A 20,735-nucleotide genomic window follows, 5' to 3' on the forward strand; every position below is an offset into this window, starting at 1 on the left:
TCCAGGCCCGGGCGGAGGAAGGGAGGAGAGAACGAGGGGGCGGCGCGGCGCGGCGCGGAGCCTCCTCCCGGCTGTTCTTCCCCGGCCGGACGGAGAGCGGCACTGTGTCCCCGCGGCGCGCACTCGGCGGAGCCTCCCCCTCTCCGCTGCCACCGCCACCGAGCAGCTCCCCCTCCCCCTTCCGAGCAGAGCCGCCGCACCGCCGCGCAGGGAGGAGGCGGCGGGAGCGGGCGGGCAGCGGCCGGCGGGGCGGCGGCGGAGCAGCGAGGAGCGGCCGGCGCGGAGGCCGCTCCATGCTGCACCTTCCGGAGCTGCGTGAGGTAAAGGCGGCTCCGCGTCCCGCGTCCCTCCCTCCCCGCGCCCCCTCCTTCTCCTTCTTCTCCTCGTCCTCCTCCCCGCGGCCGGGGGCGGCCGTGCTCTGGGCCGGCCCGGTCGGGGGCTCTTTGTGGGCCCCGCGGCGGCGCACGGTGAGGGGCGGCGGGGCGCGGCGGGGCCGGGGGGGGCCGGGCCGGGCCGTGAAGTTGCGGGAACAAACGGAAAGTGGCGAGCGGCCCGGCCCCCGCCCCGAGGGGGGCTCCCACGGCCCGGTGGGGGCCGGGCGAGGGGCCGGGGCCGGGCTGGGGGGTTTTGTTTGCGATCGCCGCCGCCGCCTCCCTGCTTCCCCCCCCCCTCCTCTCCCGTCGGTTCCTCTGCCTCCCGATAGTTTTGAGGCCTAACTGTTTAGGCCTCGGCTCCCGGCTCCGCGCCGCCGTGCCGGCTCCTCGGCGCCCCGCGTGCCGGGCATCGCGGCCCCGCGCCCCGCCTCGGCCGCCCGCCGTCCCCGGGGACCGGGGCGTCCTTCGATCGGGGCCGAAATTTCATTGTAAAATCGGCGGCTCCCAACTATCGGTGTCGGGCTGAAGCGGCCCCGCGATGAAAGGAGGAGGCGGTGGGGAGCGGAGGGGCCGGGGCGGCGGGGCGACGGGTCCGGCTCCGGGACGGCGGGATGCGGCCGGGCGGCGGCGGGGGTTCGGGCGGCGCGGCGGGGGCCGGGGCCTTCTGCGAATTGAGGGTTCGAAATGGAAAAAGAGGGTTAGAAAGTCGGTGCCATTCCGCTGAACTTTTGTTTTCTGACCGATAGAGGCCGGTAGAGGACTGTGCGGAAGGAAAGTTTCTGAGCGGCGGCGCCAGGATGGACTTCCCGGCCGCCCAACCGAAACCCGCCGCCGATGGTAAAATCATCTACTACCCGCCCGGAGTGAAGGAGATCACCGACAAAATAACCAACGATGAGGTGGTGAAACGGTTAAAGGTAGGCCATCCCGGACCCTCTTCCTGCAAGTTTTGCTTCTCGCAGTAAATGTGTCATTACAGGACTGTCGAGTTCTCCTGTCAGAACTGAAATGTCTCCTCACCCACAGACGTTCATAAGAACGCAGATTCCTTGCTCGTCTCTAAAAGAGGAGGAATTGATTTTTAGTTCTTGACTGTCCTCATGTGTTCTCTCATAGCTGGAGTCAGTACAAAGAACTGCTGATTTGTACTTGAAATGCATCCACTGTGTTGGAGGGGGTTCTGAAGTGGGGTCATAATTACTAATTTCAACATGTATTGCCAAACTATTTCTTGGTAAGCTAGGAGGTATCCCTGGGTTCCAGCAGAGTGAGATTTAGCAGAGTGGGGAAAATGACCAGGTCTAGTTTAGGGTATTCTGGACCAAAAAGACAGCACTGCTTAGAACCAGCAAAGATGAATTTCTGGAATTCATAGGTGGAGCCTTGTAATTGTTTCCGATGTAAAAATCAATCAGATTTTGGAGTTTAATACAAGTCACGTGTCTGATGCTTAGCAAAGTTGCTAAATTTTCATAAACAAAAGGGATAATTGCTGTAAACACATGATTTTTTTCTTGTTTGACAGCATCCTGGAGGACTGTGAGGTTTATGGCTGCTTTATTTTTTTAATCTCTCTTTCCTTTAGATACATGAAATACTATGATACAGTAGTATTATTTCTCAACTCTGTGCCAAGAACAGAGAAGAAGATTAAGCGCTGACCAAATATTAGCACAGCTCATTTGTTAGCACCATGGTCTTTGGACCAGAATGTTGTCGTAATCTAGGATTTGGGCCTGTGCCCAGGGTGGAGATGTGGTAATGATTTTTTTGAGATCAGAAATATTCTCTTATCTGATGATGTGTTTCCCATCACAGTCGTGTCTCCACAGAGATGGAAAGATAGAAATTGTGGTCTCACCCAGTTGCTCAGCACAGTGAAAAACGTCTTAATTATAAATGTGAAGAAACTGTAGGCATCGTCCTGTGCTCCCAAAGCATCAAGGCTCATGTCCGTGTCTTGTTTCTGTGGAAATTGACCTTGTTCAATTACAGATTGGAAATTTGTTTGCTGAATGCAAGAGTCTAACCTAGTATTTTCCAAACCGCAGTGGCATATTGTTACAGAAGAACCTAGAGCTTTGGTTGGACAGAGACCTTGAATCACAGTGTGCAGAATGGGGAGGAGTGCGGTTTTGAAACCTTTGTGGTAAATGGGTATTCTTATTATTATTCCAATTGGAGGACTTGCATTGGTGAGCCATGCCATCCTACATAACAGAAATAATAGGATTTCCAAGACATACACATGTGTATCATTGAATTTCCTTGTTTGTGTGTTGTATGTGACTTTCAGGCTAAGATAAGGTGTTCTTTCCTCATTTTTTTATCAAGTACTGTTAAGAAATTGTGCTGTAGACTAATTGTAAATGGGAGCAAATAGTTTGGTTGTGGCTCCATTCTTGCCTAAGCAACAGAGAAAGATTTTTCTTGTATTGGTATTGCTTAATCTGAGTTTGGAAATTTTTTTCATCTGTTGTTCTCTTTCCCAAAACATCATGAAAATTGAAGAAGTATAGAACCTTTTAGAACTAACCCAACAAATATTCTTTCTTTGTTTTTGCTTAAAAGCAAGCATTAATCTTTGCATATGAAATCCATGTTTCTTTATATCAACTTGGTTTTTTATAGAAAGAAAATCACATTGGCATGTGGAATGTAATACAGTACTTAGACAGAAATGCACGTGAAAGTTTTGTTCAGTTTAAAGATAACTTTCCAGAGCTTTAAATATTGATAAAAGCCAGCTTGAGCAAGATGCACAGGCATGTTTTGATCCTTGCAGCTGTAGGGTTTTTGACTTGGCCATGTATCACCTAAAGATGCTCTGTGTGTATTTTTTATGTATCTTGGTGCTCTGATAGCCACCGTTCTTGGTGCAAGCACATTTTTATTCTCTGACTTACTAAAAGCACAGTCAACTTAATTGGCTGCAAATTTGTGTTGATATTAGCAACTTTTGTGATATCACATCTGTATTTTTGTGTCCAGGCTTCTACTCATAATGAAGGCTTTTCTTATTATTGGAACTTGAGACGTTCTGGGCACCTGTCCCAGAGTGCCTGAGCAGCAGCTTTTGTGCCAAGGACTTCTAAAAAGAGTGTTTTTCTATCCTTTCTCTCCTGCTTCGGGCTGTGGGTAATAAAATGTAGGCCAGATTCATTTGCAGTGTTTTGATAGATACGTATGCTAACATTAGCACTGCCCCAAAGATGGAGGTATCGAGAACTTTCAAATCAGCGTGTGCCTTCTGAGCGGTGCCGAAAGGAGAAGCCTCTGCATTGCATGTGTGTGTTGCACAAAGCACCAGGAGCTCAGGCACTTGATGGTGTCAAAAATGTTTTTTAGTATGTTAGGTTACGCTGATGGTTCAGTGCCTCCGTGGAGTAGGATGTACGCTGTGTGTCATTTCAGCCATTAAAGAAGCGATTCCAACAATACTGTGTTATGGCTGGGGACAAATGGCCTGAGCTTAATAGAATCTATTAAATGGACAAATGAGGCAGCTCGCAAGTAACAGTTTTGAAACTTCCTGCAAAGTAGCTACAGAAAATTTGGGGGGAGATAATATTGCTCTTTACGGTGCACCAATTCATTATATAGCAGTTGGTCTCAGAGCTATAAATCAAATGTTCATCACGTTAGTAAGGTTTGTAGGGAGAGATAGCATCTTTTATTTAACGGAATGATATAAGTGGAAAGTAAATAATTCAAGTCACCCAAGTCTTTCTTCAGGTCTATGGTGAAACCAGCAACTAAGAACCAGTTGGGAACAGTTGCTATTGGTGTTACGTTTTTTCCTTTAAGGTAGTTTAAGGAAGCCTGAGGCACTCAGCATCTATCCTGCAAAACTTCTCAATGACCTCAAAATTAAAACAAATAGTAATAACTGACTGTTGAAAGTTTTCAAGATGGAATGTATTTTACTGCCTTGTCAAACTTGTATAGAACTTGTATACTATTGTCAGTAAAATATCAAATTTCTTTGATCACAAGAGAATATTTTCATGTGATTTATATGTAACCGTGTCATCATTAGGAGTAGGATTAGTAGTAGTGTAATTGATTGTCACAGTTACTTAAAATAACCATAGCAGTCCAAAATGCAGAGAGTTTCTCACAGCCGTTAAAGGTGAAGTGAGAGCTGCCGTTGAAGGATGTCTGTCTCTGCTGCCAGTCTTCCTACCTGTGTTCTCTGTCTTCTCAACAAGTGTTTTGTTTTGCCTCATGGTAAAACTGATGGGTAAACAGATCTGGGTTAAAACTTAGGAGAAAACAAATTACTGCATCGATTTTAGCCCGGATCATTTTCTTGCCTAGTTTTTCAGTAGAAGAACTGATGTGTGATGTACAAGTTCAGTTTAGGTTTGTATTGATACTTACACAATTTGATAAGTGTTTGAGAGACATGTAGGAAAAAGGAAAGTATCTGTAGTGCAGTGGTTGGCTTTACATCTAAGTATCAGTATAAGCAATCCTAACTCAAAATATGTACAAAGTACGTTTAATAGGCACTGAAATACAGAAGTACAAAAACAGTTTCTGAAACTTTACGAAAGAATGGAGTGAGATATATTTCGGTGTAGAGATTTTTAACAAAGCTTTAAGGCAATGTAATTAAAGTTTTAATGAAATGAGCGTTCTGTGGGTGAGAATTTGTTGAGGATTATGCAGTCCTTTGTCATAGTTGGGGTTAGCATTCTGGTTTTTGTTCTGGTGTTCTGGATGGGGGGAGTCGGTCTTCCCGTAGTTCACAGTGAGTCCAGCAGTCTTGTCACTTTCTCATGGTAACAGTCCAGCAAGGTGTTTTCTGTGAGATTCTTTTTATCTCTCTCTCCTCCAGTTCCCCCTCTGCTGCCCCACCCCGAGGCCCAGTGTGTGATCATCTGGATTGGTATTCCTGGTGTGCCCTGCAGACTTCCTTATCTTGTCCCTTGGCATTTCTAAATTAGCTGATATAAACAAGCACTCCCTATCCTTCCCATTGTCTTTCTGTATGTTCCTCAAGTTAATAGATGTTGTCTTCTTTGTAGTTGAGCTTGTTGTGTTTTTATCTCTGGAAGATTATCCTCACATCACTAGAAATTGTTAATGCTGATAACTAATGCTAATTATTATGTGTGGATTTTTTTTTTCCTCTTTTAATGTTTGGATTAAGCTGGAGATCTGTGAGGATAAAAAAAATAATCTCTTTACTCACCTAATATTTCTTTATATTGCCTTTGGGATTGTGTGGTATGCTGGGTGGAACTTGGATCTGCATGTGTTGCTATTGTGAAGGAAACTAAAAAATAAAAACTAGAATATCATCTGAGAGAAGAGAACCTGTTTTCTGTTATCATACGCTGGGATCTGATACGTTTGAGGGGGGGAAAAGATCCATATTAGATCCTTATTAGTACGTCGGATTGCATTAACTAACAAATGCTACTTGCCAGTAAGAGATGACATGTATGTTCTCGTGGCTTAGACCTCTGACTTGCATGTCCATATGTGCTTAAATGTGAGAACTGTAAGTAGCTCTGTAGAGGTTGCATTGCCAGGTTGCAAAATGATCCACAGATAATTATTCTAACACTTCTTAAACTTCCATTAATTGTATTTAACTGCAGACTGCAGTTAGCAATGTTCTTGAGCTATTGCTGGCCGCAGAAGCCTAAAGCCAAATTTCTAATTTGAATTTGCTCATAGTTTAATCTTTTTAATTAGTTTGACTCTTGCAACAATCAAGTTTTTCATTAACTAGGACAGGCCACCAGTCAGAAGAAGAAATCTTATACTGATCTTTTTTTTCTTCTTTTCTCCAATGAAGTCATAGCTCTTTTCTTTGTAAATGCCCCAATTTTCTCAATCCTTGGAGGAATAGACCATGTAGGTTCACCTGGATGTTACTTTATTTCAAATTGATTGATGATTAAATTCTTTTCAAAGATAATTTTCTTATGTTACAACTACATCAGTAATCAATGGCAGCTACGTGTATATAATATTATTTGGATGATATCCTGGCAATAAAAATATAAATGCGTTGCAAGAGAAAAGTAGTCCTGGTTGGAAGATGGAGGGAGAGGTGGAAACTGAAGTTCGCTGAATTAACTGTGATAAGATCTGGAAACATGGGTACTGGAATGGGCTGCCCCGGGAGGTGGTGGACGAGATAAGGTGTTCAAGGAATGTTTGGACGTTGTGTTGAGGGACATGGTTTGGTGAGAGCTGTTGGTGATCAGTGGGTGGTTGGACTCGATGTTGCAGGTCTTTTCTAACCTTGAAGATTCTGTGATTCTGTGATCTGATGATGAACCACTGAAATGGACAGACTAGAAGTCTTTCTGTCCTTGTTTATTCTAATCAAAACCTCAAGGGATTATTAATACTATTGTGCTTAGTGGTTTGTTATTGTTCTTTGGTGAGGGGTTGATACAAACCTTAGTTTAAGAGATGGAGGATTGAAAAGCTGCCCCTACTGGGAGGGGGCCAGGGGAACAACCACTAAGTTGGCTTCAGGGGCCTGATTTGGCAAGTCTGAGATGTAACTTCTGAAGTGACTGTGCATTTTGTTGCATTTTGCTCATTCAGACCACATGTTTCTTTGGTTTCAGTTACGCTTTGGAGTGCTTAGCTCTTCTTTGAAGCAAGCCCCCTTCTTTCTGCTTAGGAACCTGGAAAATGTCACATTTTCTGGAAGAAGTTTGTTGCAGGCTGTGTAACAGGCATCTTATAGAAAGTTTGTAATAGGTAACAGTATAGCAGGATCGGTTGCCCAATGAGGCCTAAAATACTTCTCTCCTGCAATATTTTTCTTCATTTATTGTCTTGCAGCTTCACTAAATAAATTCAGAAGTGGCTTCAAGGCTTTTTTTTGTTTGTTTTAAATGTGCATAATCACGTAGCAAATACTGTATTAACATTAGCATTGAGGAAATGGTACAGCGATGTGATATGTATAGATTTGTTTAACTTGGACGAGAGATTAATCATGGTAAAAGTGTAGAAAATAATTGATGCCAGATAGTAGATTACGAATTTCTGGTTTTGATCCCCACTCATGGAGAAAGAGTATTTATTTAAATTGAAAAGGTGAAACGTAAATATTGTTGAAGGTCAGCTATTTCTCAGGGTCATACTGGAAGGTTGTGGCAGAGCAGAACTGAATTTGGTTTGCAGCAGTGCTTTAAAGATGTAAGTCACTTACTTGAGGTGGGTGTGCCTGGCAGTATGTGTTTTATGGTATAAATGTGGAAAACTCCTGCTGTATTCAAACATTTTAAAGTAAGTTTGGATACAAAATCCTAGCCATATTGCTGCGTTCGTACAAGAAGTTTGTATGCGTTTGTGAAACAGCAGGAGCATTAGCTGTGCTCAGGGCTATAAGCAAAGTGTTAATCTTGCAATAGGGCTATGAGACGAGAGAAGAAAAATTATCACTTGGTTTGCAGACAGTAGCGTGGAGATGATTGATAGGAAGGAAAATGAAACATTGTCTGAGGTTACTTTTATTCCCTGTCTGCTTGAATCAGTTCATGTTACTGTGTTTGCTTAATGCCAATGTGTGTCTTTTGCTACCAAAAAATTAATTAGCAGATCATTAGTTCACAATGTGTATTAGAGCCACATACTTTAAAGGAACCAAACTTGTGTAGCTCCTATTCCACATTAAACATTCTTCGTATATGAAGTTCTTGAATGGACTGCAGCATGTCCTTAATCACTGTTGGTACCTGGAAATGTAAAACAGGTGCTTACTATGGGTCTCACTCAAAGCAGTGTGCGTTGGCCGGCTCTGCAGCTGCAGTAAACTAATGAACTGTATTCCCACTGCTGTGCTGACATCAGATTTTTGGTTGTTGCAAAGATGTCTTAAGCATGATGAAGTACTGCTAGAAGAAAAGAAAGATAGAAGGGCTACAAAGTGTACAAAAGGTGCTCCTGCTCAGAAACAAAAGGTGAGAATTTTCTCGTTCCTAGATATTGTGGCATATCCTAAATGTTTGTTTAATTAATGTGAGACAGATGAGACGCGCTTATCAGATAGAGGTGTCAGAACTGAAGTGGTGGGATCTGTTTTGCAGTCATGGTGGGGGAAAAGTTTCGTCAAAACTTATTGTGAAGGGCAGTCAGCCTATTTAATGTCTTATTTTTCCTTAGCCCATTTTCTTCTATCTGTTTGGCAGCATTACTCGTCTTCATGATATTCTATTGCCATCAATAAATGCAGCCTGTTACCTTTGCTGAAATGCTATCTGATGGCGTCATTGGGAGTTATAGGCCTTACAGTATGTTGTGAAGGTTGTGTTTTTTAAGTACCTTTTCATAGAAATTATGACAGCCATCTTTAGGAGATTTGTCAGAAATTTCCAAGTCGTTGAAGTAGTACAAAAGTTTTATGGTGGCAAAATATGTTTGTAAGCATTAAAGAGGTGCATGTTTGTTTGTTTGTTGTTTCTACTTAAAAATACCCTTTTTAATGGATGTAGGAGAAGAGAGGATTTTAAAAGGACTTTGGATGAATCAGATTTTTCTGCAGTTCTTTTCTTCTCCCCCCCCCTTCCTTCTGTATCAAATGCAGCACAGTCCTTAAGAGGCTTTACTCTTCAGTAGTTATGGGAGTGGTTAGTAGTGTGAACTTCAGTGTGCAGTCATTGAAGAGTTCCCTTTCATCTACAATTGTAGTCTGTCTATCTTAGGACTTTCTGTGGAAATAACCTGATTAACCATCAGGGAATAGCTTCAGATTTGCAGATTTACAAAATACATTTTAATACTGTACAACGTGCTGATCTTAAGGCTATTTTATTGCTATATCTGACGTGAGAGACCATTAAAATGCCAACTTCAAACTGGTGCTTCCCATGGAAATCCTGTTACTGTAGTTCTTATTGCCTGAGAATTAGCTTCACAATTGGTGAAAAAGATAAAAGCAAATAGTTGAATGTAGGAGGTGCTTAATATGAGGATGTTGTGAATTTCGAGCCTTGCAATTGGGTTGTCTGATGCTGTAGTGTGGGTGTGAAAAGAGTAAGTACTGGAATCAGTTACTGTTCCTGAAAACAAACAAATGGGAGGTGTTTGACTGTACTTCTGTAGGAAGGAAAATGCTGCCAGATTGTTCCCCTCAAGTTCTTTGTTGTGTTCAGGTAGATAGTGGTCAAAGTAGGGTAAGTCGCGTTACTTTAATATAGCTTTGTGTTCCTGCTCTAAAATATATGCGTGTTCTTAATTACCCAAAGTGCAGTAGCACCTGTTTATTTAGTAAGCTCATCATTGAAATTTAATCAAACCATGGTCATAATTTAGGGAGTTATTTGAAATTAAATTTTAAGGAAAATGGAAATTCTTCTTGTAATTTAAAGTAATAAAACATGATATTCAGGTACTTATCTGTCACTAGCTGTGATGCCTCCCTGTGAGCTTCAGTTCTAATGGCCTCATCAGTTTGAAAGGATGTGACTTTTCTAAAACGCTTCGTTTACGTGGAAAGAGGAATCATTCAGAATTATGCTCCTTTGTGCAGTGACATAATGGTATGAAAGGGTACCTGAAGAGAAGTTTTAATTCTTAAAGGTGTTCCAGCAATGAGATGAAATAGAGTTTTCTTTCTTTTGGTGGTGGAAACAGAATTTGGCATTCTGGGAAGAGGTGGAAAAGATTACCCTATGGGCTTTTTGTTGTATTTAAACAAGCAATTCTTAGCATTGAATTGCTGCCAAGTTAACATTCATTCACTTAAAAATTAAAGTAGAAAGAAAAGCAAGAGAATTGTGAAGGTTTTTGCTGGAAGTACATTTATTGAAATACCTCACTCAGTCATCCTCTGCAAATGTAGATGGTGCATGTCACTATTTCTGCAAAACTTCTAATCCATCTCTTATCTAAAGCTTCTCTAAACACAGTAAAATTCCAGTGACAAGAAAATAGGTACTGTTTTTGCTTCTATCTGTAAATGCTGACTAGGATGATCTGGGTCTTCTGATCTAGGAGTTGAGTTTGTGAGCCGTTAGTGACATGGTTTTCTTAGAAAACATACGTGAAATGTGAAGGTAGGCATAACTCTGCAGCCTGAGGAAAAATAGAAAATCAGGAAATGAGATTTCAGCTGTATTCTAGTTGAAACTGGTAATCTAGACAGCTTTGCAATGATGAGATGTTGGCTTTCAGATACAGATCTGTCTTTGTAGAATATGTGCGCATTGGTACAACTGGAAGTGAGTCAGCTGTAAACCTAGTAAGTTTTAAAAATATCTTTTGAACTGGGAGTGAAAAGCAGTTTAAAGACTATGTTTGTAAACCTCAGCTGGGGAAGTGAGCACAGCACATTTTCCCAAGGCAGTCTTACACTCCCAGCCTTTATTTCCTGTAAAAGTTAAAACGCCTTCTGTCAGATAGCAAAGTAGAAATGCTGCCAGTTAATTTTGTTTAATTTTGACATTTTTTACCCTGGAACTTTGTTTTGGGTCTTGTGCTGGGATGTCGGAGTACACTGGCCTGAATTGGATTTGTTATGCCAATATGAAACCGTATTCATCTTCTCCATGAGTTCTGTACTGCAGTTTGTCTCAAACTTTTTCTGTCTCTTGAGAAATAGCACAGCAGGACTGTGCCCTAATTCACACTATCTTAACCTTCTTCAGAATCATTCCTACTTCAATCCATACATGGGCTGTGATGAGTCTAAAAGTATAGAAACAGATTCAACTCCTATCAACGCATTGGTTAAAGGGCTGCATCGTGAAATAGCTGCGTGTTGTTAGTAAGCTTAGTCTAAGCTGACCTGTATAGCACATATTTTAGTCTAGTTGAAAAGCAAGTTAGTTTACCTAAAAATGCAAAATGTAAGTCCTTTTGTGTATCGTGTTTTGGAAGCTTGTTGTTCTTGCAGTGCTGCACCTGAGTACTCTGAGTATTCTAAGCTGATGCTGCTACTGAAGAAAGGAGTTTTTCATCCTTAACCCTGCTGCTATTGCTATTCAGAGAGTTCCAATTCACAGTCGTTTTCCTTCTTTGAGTCAGCAGTTCTCTCAAGGTTGTAGAAGCAAATCAAGTTTGTGAAGACTACGATGAGAAAAATGAAAAATGGAGATACGGAGTGAGGGAAGGAGTGTGGAGCAGGGGCAATAATGAAGTTGGAAAGGATGAAGTTGCTACACCAGTTGCTGGAGGATTACTTTTAATCAAACCCTGCTGTGCTTCACTGTATTGGAATGTGTGGACAGGCGAACAACTGAGCCAGACAAGTGGTCTTGCTTGTGGACCAACTTTTTCCCATGTGCCAGTCCAGGTGTTTGTGCTTCCCTCTCCTTGTGCTGGCAGAATCCGTGTGGCATTCTTGGGTTGGTACGACTGTTACATTCAGTAACAGTTTAATCTGGGACACTGTTCATTTGGTTCGATGTTATTAGCTCAACTTAAGGATAAATTAAACTGCACCCTGAGATTGGGCTGAAGCAGTCCTGCCCGCCCCTGTGGGGCTACCTTTGTCTTGTACTGACAGTAAGCACTTGTGCAGCCATGTAGTGCCACTCCTCGATCCTGTGAGTGCTGATGTAGTGAAGGGATGGAACTGGCATTTTCAGATTAACTTGCACTGCAGTGAAATTGCACCCTAAGAATTGCTGCAACGCCTGCCCCCATCCTGGTTTGGTGAGACAAAATGATGTCTCTTGTTTCAGAGAGCTTCAAATTTAAATGTAAGCAGTGTGCTATATTGGAAAATCATGCTGTGTTCGTACACAGGTGTGAATTTTGCTGGTGCTGGTGGTTTTGAACTGATGTGAATGTTGTGAGATCCCGAATGAATTTTCTAATGTTCTAACAGACTGGCTGCTAGAATAATAGATCGTACCATTCATATTAATACATAACTGCTTTCAAAATAAATGGATTTTATGTTGGAGCTCAGAACTGATGGGTGTCATATATAATGAGAGGTTCTTACACTTTTCCTTTGTCTAGGAATGTTTGGTTTTCTGCTTTCTCCCGTTATTATCTTTTTTTGTTTGAACAAAAGAAATAGAATTTGAGGCTTCAGTGTTCTTCAGGCTGCCCTATGCCTGATGGCTCACAGTTCTATGCTAGTATTGTGATAAAGAGATGTGAGCCTTGATGTTTAGACTGGTCTTTTCCTGTTCTGCAGTCCACACTGTAGTCTTCTGCTGTGACTTGAACTAGAGTGTGCAGGACAGGCCATTGCTTGCAAACAGATTTGTCCTCATGCCAGCTCTTATTCTTTTTCCCCCTCCTAATGCCTGCTGCAGTTGATTGTTCTTTAAACAAAGGCTTGTGTGAACTTACATGTTCATACAGAGAAATGAATCTTCTAGATAATCATAACTTTTTAAAAAAGGTACCTCCCAGCAGCTAAGCACCAGAAAGAGCTTGCTCTTTTTCCTCTGCCAAGCGTGAGCTAGTAAATACTAGAACGTTTTTCTGTCAGCCTAAAGCCAGCGTTAGTAACACACCACAGGGCGCATAGGTAGACCACGGGTTTACTGTTAGGCATTCATCTGTTCCGCAAATATCCATAGAAAGCAAAAACACTTCTTAAAATGGTAGCCATTTAACTTGTATTTCTTATGCTCTTAGGTTCTGAAAAGTATGCAGACTTGTTTTTTTTGCAACATGTATGCAGAGTATGTTTTTTTAAAAACATTTTTTGTTTTTTAAAAAAAACAAGTATGCAGACCATGTTTTTTTTTTAAGGATGCCTTAATTGAACAAAAAACACAGAAAAATGTCCGAGTATAATTTTGCTTATTCTTTGATGATGCAGTGTTTGCAGAGAGCTTGCACTTCTGTGGTGCTGCATGCATTGAGTATCTGTACTTGCCAAACTTTTTTTTTTTCCCTTAGCAATGTGCGTGTAATATATGGAAACTTCTTATGAAAATAACTGCACAGGAATGTTGCCAGAAACTGTTGTATGAAGCTATATGGATAATTTTGATTATACAATCTTTTCCTTGAAACGATTTGATTTAATCTCGTGTTCTTGAGGGAGTTTCTGGCTTGTTTTTAGTTGTTTCAATTCATATTGTTATTTAAGCTAGTCTTGTCATCTTAAATTCAGAAAGCTTCACAGTAACAAAAAAGAAAAGAATGTGTGGATCTGTGTTGCATGTATCACCAGTTATTCTATCGGGGCTCCTGAATTCAGTTGTTACAGAAAATTTTGGACAGCTTAGGTGAGTATTGATTCAAAATCTGTAATTGAATTCTTTGTCTGATCATATAGAGAAAAACTATAAGCAACTGGTACCAGTCATGAGCAGTAAATCGACTGCTCTGTGGCTTGACCAGTTTTTGCAAAGAGACTTGGATATGTTGGTAGTAGATGATAATGCTGTTGCAAAGAGAACCTGTGTAAATGTCAAACTGAGTTAGCATTGTCTTAATTTGAACAGAATGCATGCACGGTGGTCTTAGTGAAGGTGAAGGGGGGAGAGTGTCCTGATTTTTACAGAATTGTAGGGGTTGGAAGGGACCTGTGGGCATCATCAAGTCCAACCTCCCTGCTGAAGTAAAGTTCCCTGAGTAGGTCATGCAGGAGGGCATCCAGGCAGGTTTTGAGTATCCCCAGAGAAGGAGGTTCCACTCTCTCTCTGGGCACCCTCATATATGTCACCTTCGCAGTGCAGAAATTATTGCTCCTGTTCATTTTCGTGGACTTCTCTGGGATTGACTACCAGGGACAACTATTTTCTTAGCCAAAATGAGTGATAAGCATTTTGAATTTTTGTCTGCCTATGTGAATATTATATATCAAATTATATGTGTTATATATCTCTCGTATCTCACTTTGTTAAGAATCAAGTCTTTTCTGAAATCTTCCTTTTGATGTGTAAAAACAGCTCCTAAGCGAATTAAAAGCAGATGTTGTTGGATGCTGTCTTTGTCAGCCAGGTATGGATGGATGGCCATGATGTGTGTTTCCACATGGCTTTACCACAACGTAGGCTTGTGAGTGAGCAACCAGAGCTATGGCAAAAGACATAAAGACATGCTTAAGATGAAGGTGAACAAGGCAGTGGATTCAAATGGGCAGCAGGAAGCTTCTTTATGCATCCTTCAGTTTCCTTTGCTGGTTGTTTCTCTGATTATTTCTTTTATTATTATTTTTAGGTTTTTTTGTTGTTGTTTGTTTTGTTTGTTTGTTTAATTTTTTTTACTGTTAATCCAGTGCTGCACTCACTACTGGTGTGGAAAACACTGAGATTCAAGATATGATTCAAGAAGGTAGCACCTTCTGCCCTCTGTTTGACTATGAGTTTCAGCCCTATCCCCATTTTGATTACTAACCCTGCTCTTAACATCTGGATTGAAACTGCATCATGAATGTAGTTGTATTTTGGGAATACCTAATAGAAATACTGAAACATTTCCTTCAATTTAACATACTTAGGCCACAATTTGCTGTCTTCTGTAGTAATTTTCAATGAAATAAATAGTCAAATATTTGGTCTCAGCACTTTTCTTGAAGGTGCTAAAAGGCTTTGTCTTAATGCCTGAGTTTTAGGCACTGGAGATTTTTCTTGATAGCTTTTCTTCCCTGATCGTAAATCTTGGCTAACAGCACATTTACGATTTCAAATCAACTCCTGCAGGTATTAGAGACTGTTGTAAACCTCTGTAAACAATCTGTAGGCCAAAGTGCACTTGTAAATTCCTCGTTTCTTTCTATACAGATGCACTGCAAAATATTTAAACGTTTAACAAAAAAAAAAAAAACAAAAAAAAAAAAAAACAACAACCAAGCAAACAAGACCAGCAGAGCAATACGCTGCTAAATCTTTGTAGAATGAAAAAGTGAGAAAACATGCATAGCAAGATACTACAGTCCACAGGTTTGGGATGAGCTATTTCAGGATGCTGCTCACCTACATGCTGTGATCATGAGGGCAATTTAAAAAAAAAAAAAAAAATCAACAATAGAAGATTATACCTATAGAACATGAATTAAATTGCCAAGTTTCACACATTTTGGATTCTGAACCATAGCTAATGCAGTGGAATTAAGTACTGTACATAGAATCATAGAATGGCCTGGGTTGAAAAGGATCACAATGATCATCCAGTTTCAACCCCCTGCTATGTGCAGGGTCACCAACCAGCAGACCAGGCTGCCCAGAGCCACATCCAGCCTGGCCCTGAATGCCTCCAGGGATGGGGATCCACAGCCTCCTTAGGCAACCTGTTCCCGTGTGTCACACCTTCTGAGTGAAAAACTTCCTCCTAATATCCAACCTAAACCTCCCCTGTCTCAGTTTAAAACCATTCCCCCTTGTCCTATCACTATCCACCCTCATACACAGCTGTTCCCTCTCCTGTTTATATGCTCCCTTCAAGTACTGGAAGGCCACAATGAGGTTTCCCTGGAGCCTTCTCTTCTGCAAGCTAAACAAGCCCAGTTCCCTCGGCCTTTCCTCATAGGAGAGATGCTCTAGCCCTCTCTTACATGCAAGTTTGAAACAAACATAGGAAGTTTCTGTGAGTTTTAGGACCTGAAGGCAATAACTTTATAGGCTAGAGTGCTGTTAAATTTGAACAGCTAAATGTTGTGCTTTGGTAATATATTTGTATCAGTTGATTCATTTTAACAGTCACATGATCAGTAATTTAATGTTCTCCTTTATAGTTTGTAGGTGAGAGATCTGATCTTGTTATAGATAACTTTTCCCATCCTCTTTTCTATTTTCACAGTCAATGTGGTGTTTTTGTTAGGTTGTTTTATTTCAGTTTGTTTTGTTTCCTGAACCGCTTTTTGTATATCCAGCATGTGTCTGTGGACTGCAATTCTGAGGTCACTGCAGCTGAGCACATGAGGTTTATTTGATTCTCTGTTCACTTTTTGAAGAAGGGAAACAGAACAAAGATCATTTTTTAACAATGAGGCATTATTTTTGCTCTTTGCTTCAGGCCACTGGAAGCCAGTGCACTTGATGAAGTGTGCGCTTTCTCATGTTTTCTGGGCAGCTTCTGTAAGCTGAGGCTTGTAAACTTCTCACATTTCTCAAGTCACTGGCCCCGTCTCTTTGTCACAGATTTAGGCATTTGTGAGATGACCAAATCCCGTGCCCATGGGGGCCAGATCTACGTTCACACTTGGGGCACAGTCCGGTATTGCTTCAGTTGTCTGAGCGTACAAAGGGAATCAGCTTCATCATTCTGCTGTTTCAAGTGAAGGCAAAAGTTGTGCACGTTGCTTCACTGTTGTCACTATCTAAAGACATGAGTGACAGACCTGTCCAATGGGCTCATAAAAGCTGTAAAACTGATTTAAAATGACTTCTGGTTTCTGAGGTTATTTAAAGAAGGTACTAAGTGTTTTAAACAAGCAAAAGGCAAAACATTAATAGTGGCATTAACTCAAAAAATGAATCGAGTCTTACGTTGTTTTGTACTTTTAGTGTTGAAGTATCTCTAATTTTCTCTTGGGTAGAAGATTTTCTGCGTAAATGTAACATATAAAAGTGGTTGGAAAAAGACAAAACTATTCTACCTTAAGTCTTTTGATTTTGTTTTTAATTATTTTTATTCTCATTAAGCGTGGTGGTACACCTCTCAACATTTTTCTTGGTTTCTGTTTCAGACATTCTTTATGAGAATGTTGCTGGCAGCCACTTAAATGATATTTAGCACTTGCAAATTGCTGATTTCAGCAACATGTTTTAGATAAATCTTGTTTTAATCTAAATTCAAAATGAATAATTATGCAACTGAATGTTTCTAAACAGTCTCTGGTTTTCTTTTTAAGTAGGAAAATGTCACGAGTTCTATACAGTGACCTTTCAGCCTTTCTAACTTTGGTTTTAGTTCTTTGTGTAATGTATTTATAGAGAATATATCTTTGCTTAGATAATGAAATAGTGACAGTAGGTGGAGAGCATCAGAATAAAGCAGAAGTGGATGTAGAGGTTAAAAATGGGGCAGTGTTGCCTAATGACAGCGATGCAGTAAGAATCTGTGGGGTCTGGCTAATGGAGAGTGCCTGGTGATGTCTTCATCTGAAGCCTGTACTTAGGAAAGAGGGAAAATGGTTGAGGTCTCTGACTTTTTGGGGCATGAGTGATCTTCACATATTTCACTAAGAAAATCATAACACGAGAAGGCTCTCTGCTGTAACTTAGAAGGTGAAGCGCTTAAAAGCGTGTTGAAATCTTTCAGCAAAAATGAATCGTTGCAATAATGTTTTGTTTCTGATATATTGCCTGCTACTTATCTTGGCAAAATCAGCAGCAGTAAAGCTGCAATTGCGTACGAGGAATGCTGATGGACAGGTATGGCAGTTGCTGGCATATTCTAACTAGCCACAAGGCAAAAATCTGACAGAACTGATAAGCAACAGTTGCAGAACTCTTGTGGAAAAAAATGAGTTACTTGAATTTCTCAGAACGTGAGAAAAAGTTCCCAAATAAGAGTTCATTAGCCCAAGAATAAAATAACTGCAGAAAATAAAAAGAAACACAACAGTTTATGGAGGTAATGCACAATACTGCCCATGCAGGAAGGTACAGTAGAGCTCTCTTAAAGCAGTCCTTTATTTCTATGTATTTACTAAATTAGGTGCCCCAAAATCTCATGTTTTTGGGAAAAGAACATTTACTGTGGATCAGGGAGGAGGAGAAGTGACTTTGTGACTTAGTGAATTAGTTCAAGGTGCACTTTTGAACCATACAGCTAATTAACAACATGGTTTGAATTGCTAAACAAGTGAAAATCCAGTCTTGTGACTGCTGATAGGATGGATATAGATGGATAATTCCAGAAAATAAAAACAAATTTGATACAGACACAGGAATGTGTAAGTCTGTCTGGGTTTTTTTTTCGTCTTTTTTATCCCTTTCTCTCAATCTCCTACATTGTCCTTTTTAAGGCAATTATGATGGCACTATTATATAGCAGTTGAATTTATTGTAGGCTTCTCATACTGCCTTTTTTTTTTACCTACATAGTACTAAGCTACATGGGCATGTCATCATCTTTTACCAGGCTTATTTCTTAGAAACTTCATTCTGCCTTTAGAATCATTCTGTTTCTGAGCACCATGGGTTTGACTTTTATATCAGCTGTGTTAATTCTTTTGATGTTCTATCCATCCATTTTATATATTTTTGGTAGAAAATTCTAAGAGGGGAAAACTTTGTTAGAATATTTTTTATTCTTTTTAATACAGATGAGAAATCAGTGTTTATTACTGGGGATATTTGTAATTATATCAAAATAAAATAATTTAAATTTACATAATAAATTCTACAAGTACCACACTTTCCATGCAGTAATTACACTTTTTTTTTTTCCCCGCCAGTACTAAAGAAAGAAATAAGACTTGCAACCAGCAAACTACTGCAATTGTGTTTTAGTTCCCAATTCTTGCAGCCTTTCCCCCCCCTAACCCCCCCCCAGCAACTCAGTGCTCTTAGTGGGCTACCAAAAAACAAAGTGACCACATAAACAGTGAGCAGATGCCTGCATTTTGCCTTCAGTCCATCCTGGAAAAATGAAGAGCCCCATTTTGAACTTGGTGGCCACCTAAAGGGGATTTATTTATTTGTTTATTTATTTATTGCTAGTGATGTACCTAATGTGTAGCAAGGGGTAAAAAGGGTAGCAGAATTTTCTGATAAAATGATTCTTCTTTGGGGAATTAGCATTTGTCTGAATAGAAAATCTTTGTAGAGTCGTTTCCAGCTTGATGCATGCAGTGACTGATAGACCCACCAGTTGTTTGCTGATCTCCATGGCACTGGGCTGAGTGGGAGTGTCCGTTCTAGGCAGTGAGTTCTGTGGAGCAGGTTCTGGTTAAAGCACCATCAGTTAGGGTTTGTTGTTGTTTCTGGTCTGCAGTATCAATTTGGATTGTGAAATAACACGTTGTTGTTGTTGTTTTGTAGTAGGTTGTTTTGTTTGTTTTTACTATTTGGCAATTCTCATTTTTATCCAGTCTTTCACATGGAAATGGAAACCCACCATCTGTGTTCTAGATTATCTCCATTAATGAGAGCTTTTTATTAAGGCTGCAGTAGGTAACAGGCACACAGACAAAATTCTTTGGCACAGCTTTATCACCAGGCACAGGTTCACGCTGGGACATCGCATCATTGCCTCCTGCAGTTCATTCAGGCTAAGTGCAATCTGCTTCTTAACAAAGCCAGAAAATGAATGCCGCAGCTGAAGAATATTTTCCTGTTGACGTTGATACTTCTGTGTGCTACTGTACGTGGTGGCACTGTCTAATTGCCAGTCACTGAACAGGTTCTGCTAAATAACTTCTAATTTCTTTCTTCTGTTACTGTTCTGTTGCAGCTGAAGATCAAGACATTACAAATATTTTGTGTAGTTTTTCTGCTTCAGTAGATGTAAACTTTTCAGTTCACCATAATTTACAGGATTGCTGAAATACAAAAACTGTATATTCTTAGAAAATAATGGATTTGTTGGCTTGTCTCATTGGTTGTGTAGGAACGCAAGCAGGCACAGGCATGCCTTGCCTTTTACATCTTCTCTGTGGATGATTGGGTCAGGAGGACTGTATGATGCGCCTTGGAACACAGCTGCACTGTAGTGTAGTAGTAACCATGGATCTGTTTTTGAAATATTGTTAGTACTGTAAGCGTAGTCTTCTAGTTGTATTTTAAAGTTCAAGTCTAAGGCTTGATTTTGTTGTGAGAACTGAGACTTAATGTTCACTGCAAAATGAAGCCTTGCACTCAGTTCACATTAGAAAACGAAAATAGTTCCTTGTTCAACACCACCTCCTGTCCTCTGGAAGAGGAAATGAATTATCATGCAGCAATGAGTTCATTATAAAGAATCCTCACTTTCACATCTGGAGGTTATTATAAAAGTACTGGGGAAACTTCATGTGGAAACAGAGACTCCTTCACCACAGGGAATAGGCTTTTAAGAATTTTTTTGGTCTTGCCCCAACCATACATAGCACTTGCTAGTGTACCTTAGGGGAAAAGGTTTAATGAAACGCTTCTGATTGTGTCTTGAATTATAATTATAATATTTAAAGAATAGTCTTTTTAGTCCCTCTGCAAATACTCTTCTGTTATGTATCTATAAATGTGGGAGTGAAGTTTCTGAGAAAGCGGAAGGTTTTCAGTGTTTTAATTTATGAAATGTTAACCTTCTTTGGAGTACTTAAACAACTGTTAAACTTTGGCAGGAAAAACTGGAAAGAATCCTTTTCCAAATCTTTCTAGTAATAAAGACTAGATACCACTGCAGATTGAATTGCTTAACAAAATTAATGTTGGTGCTGTGGCACTGCACTCTAATCACAGATGTCTCCAAGGTGGTATGCAGCTTAAGTATGAAGTGTTGATTAGTATTTCCTCTGTCCCTTCCCTCTCATTATTTGAG

At 40.6% G+C, this 20,735-nt stretch overlaps 1 protein-coding gene across 1 annotated transcript in view; it reads left to right on the top strand.

The window, feature by feature from the left end:
• Window positions 1-293: 293 nt before the first annotated feature.
• Window positions 294-20,735, top strand: part of PDS5A (PDS5 cohesin associated factor A) — a gene marked incomplete at both ends in the record, with an annotated part of 70,746 nt that continues 50,304 nt past the window's right edge. Inside the window, 2 exons of the mRNA XM_079534794.1 lie at window positions 294-320; window positions 1,121-1,291. Coding sequence (XP_079390920.1) covers window positions 294-320; window positions 1,121-1,291 — 198 coding nt within the window. The remainder of the gene's footprint in view (window positions 321-1,120; window positions 1,292-20,735) is intronic.

This window comes from Tetrao urogallus, assembly GCF_951394365.1.
Source record: "Tetrao urogallus genome assembly, chromosome: 4".
NCBI lineage: Eukaryota > Metazoa > Chordata > Aves > Galliformes > Phasianidae > Tetrao > Tetrao urogallus.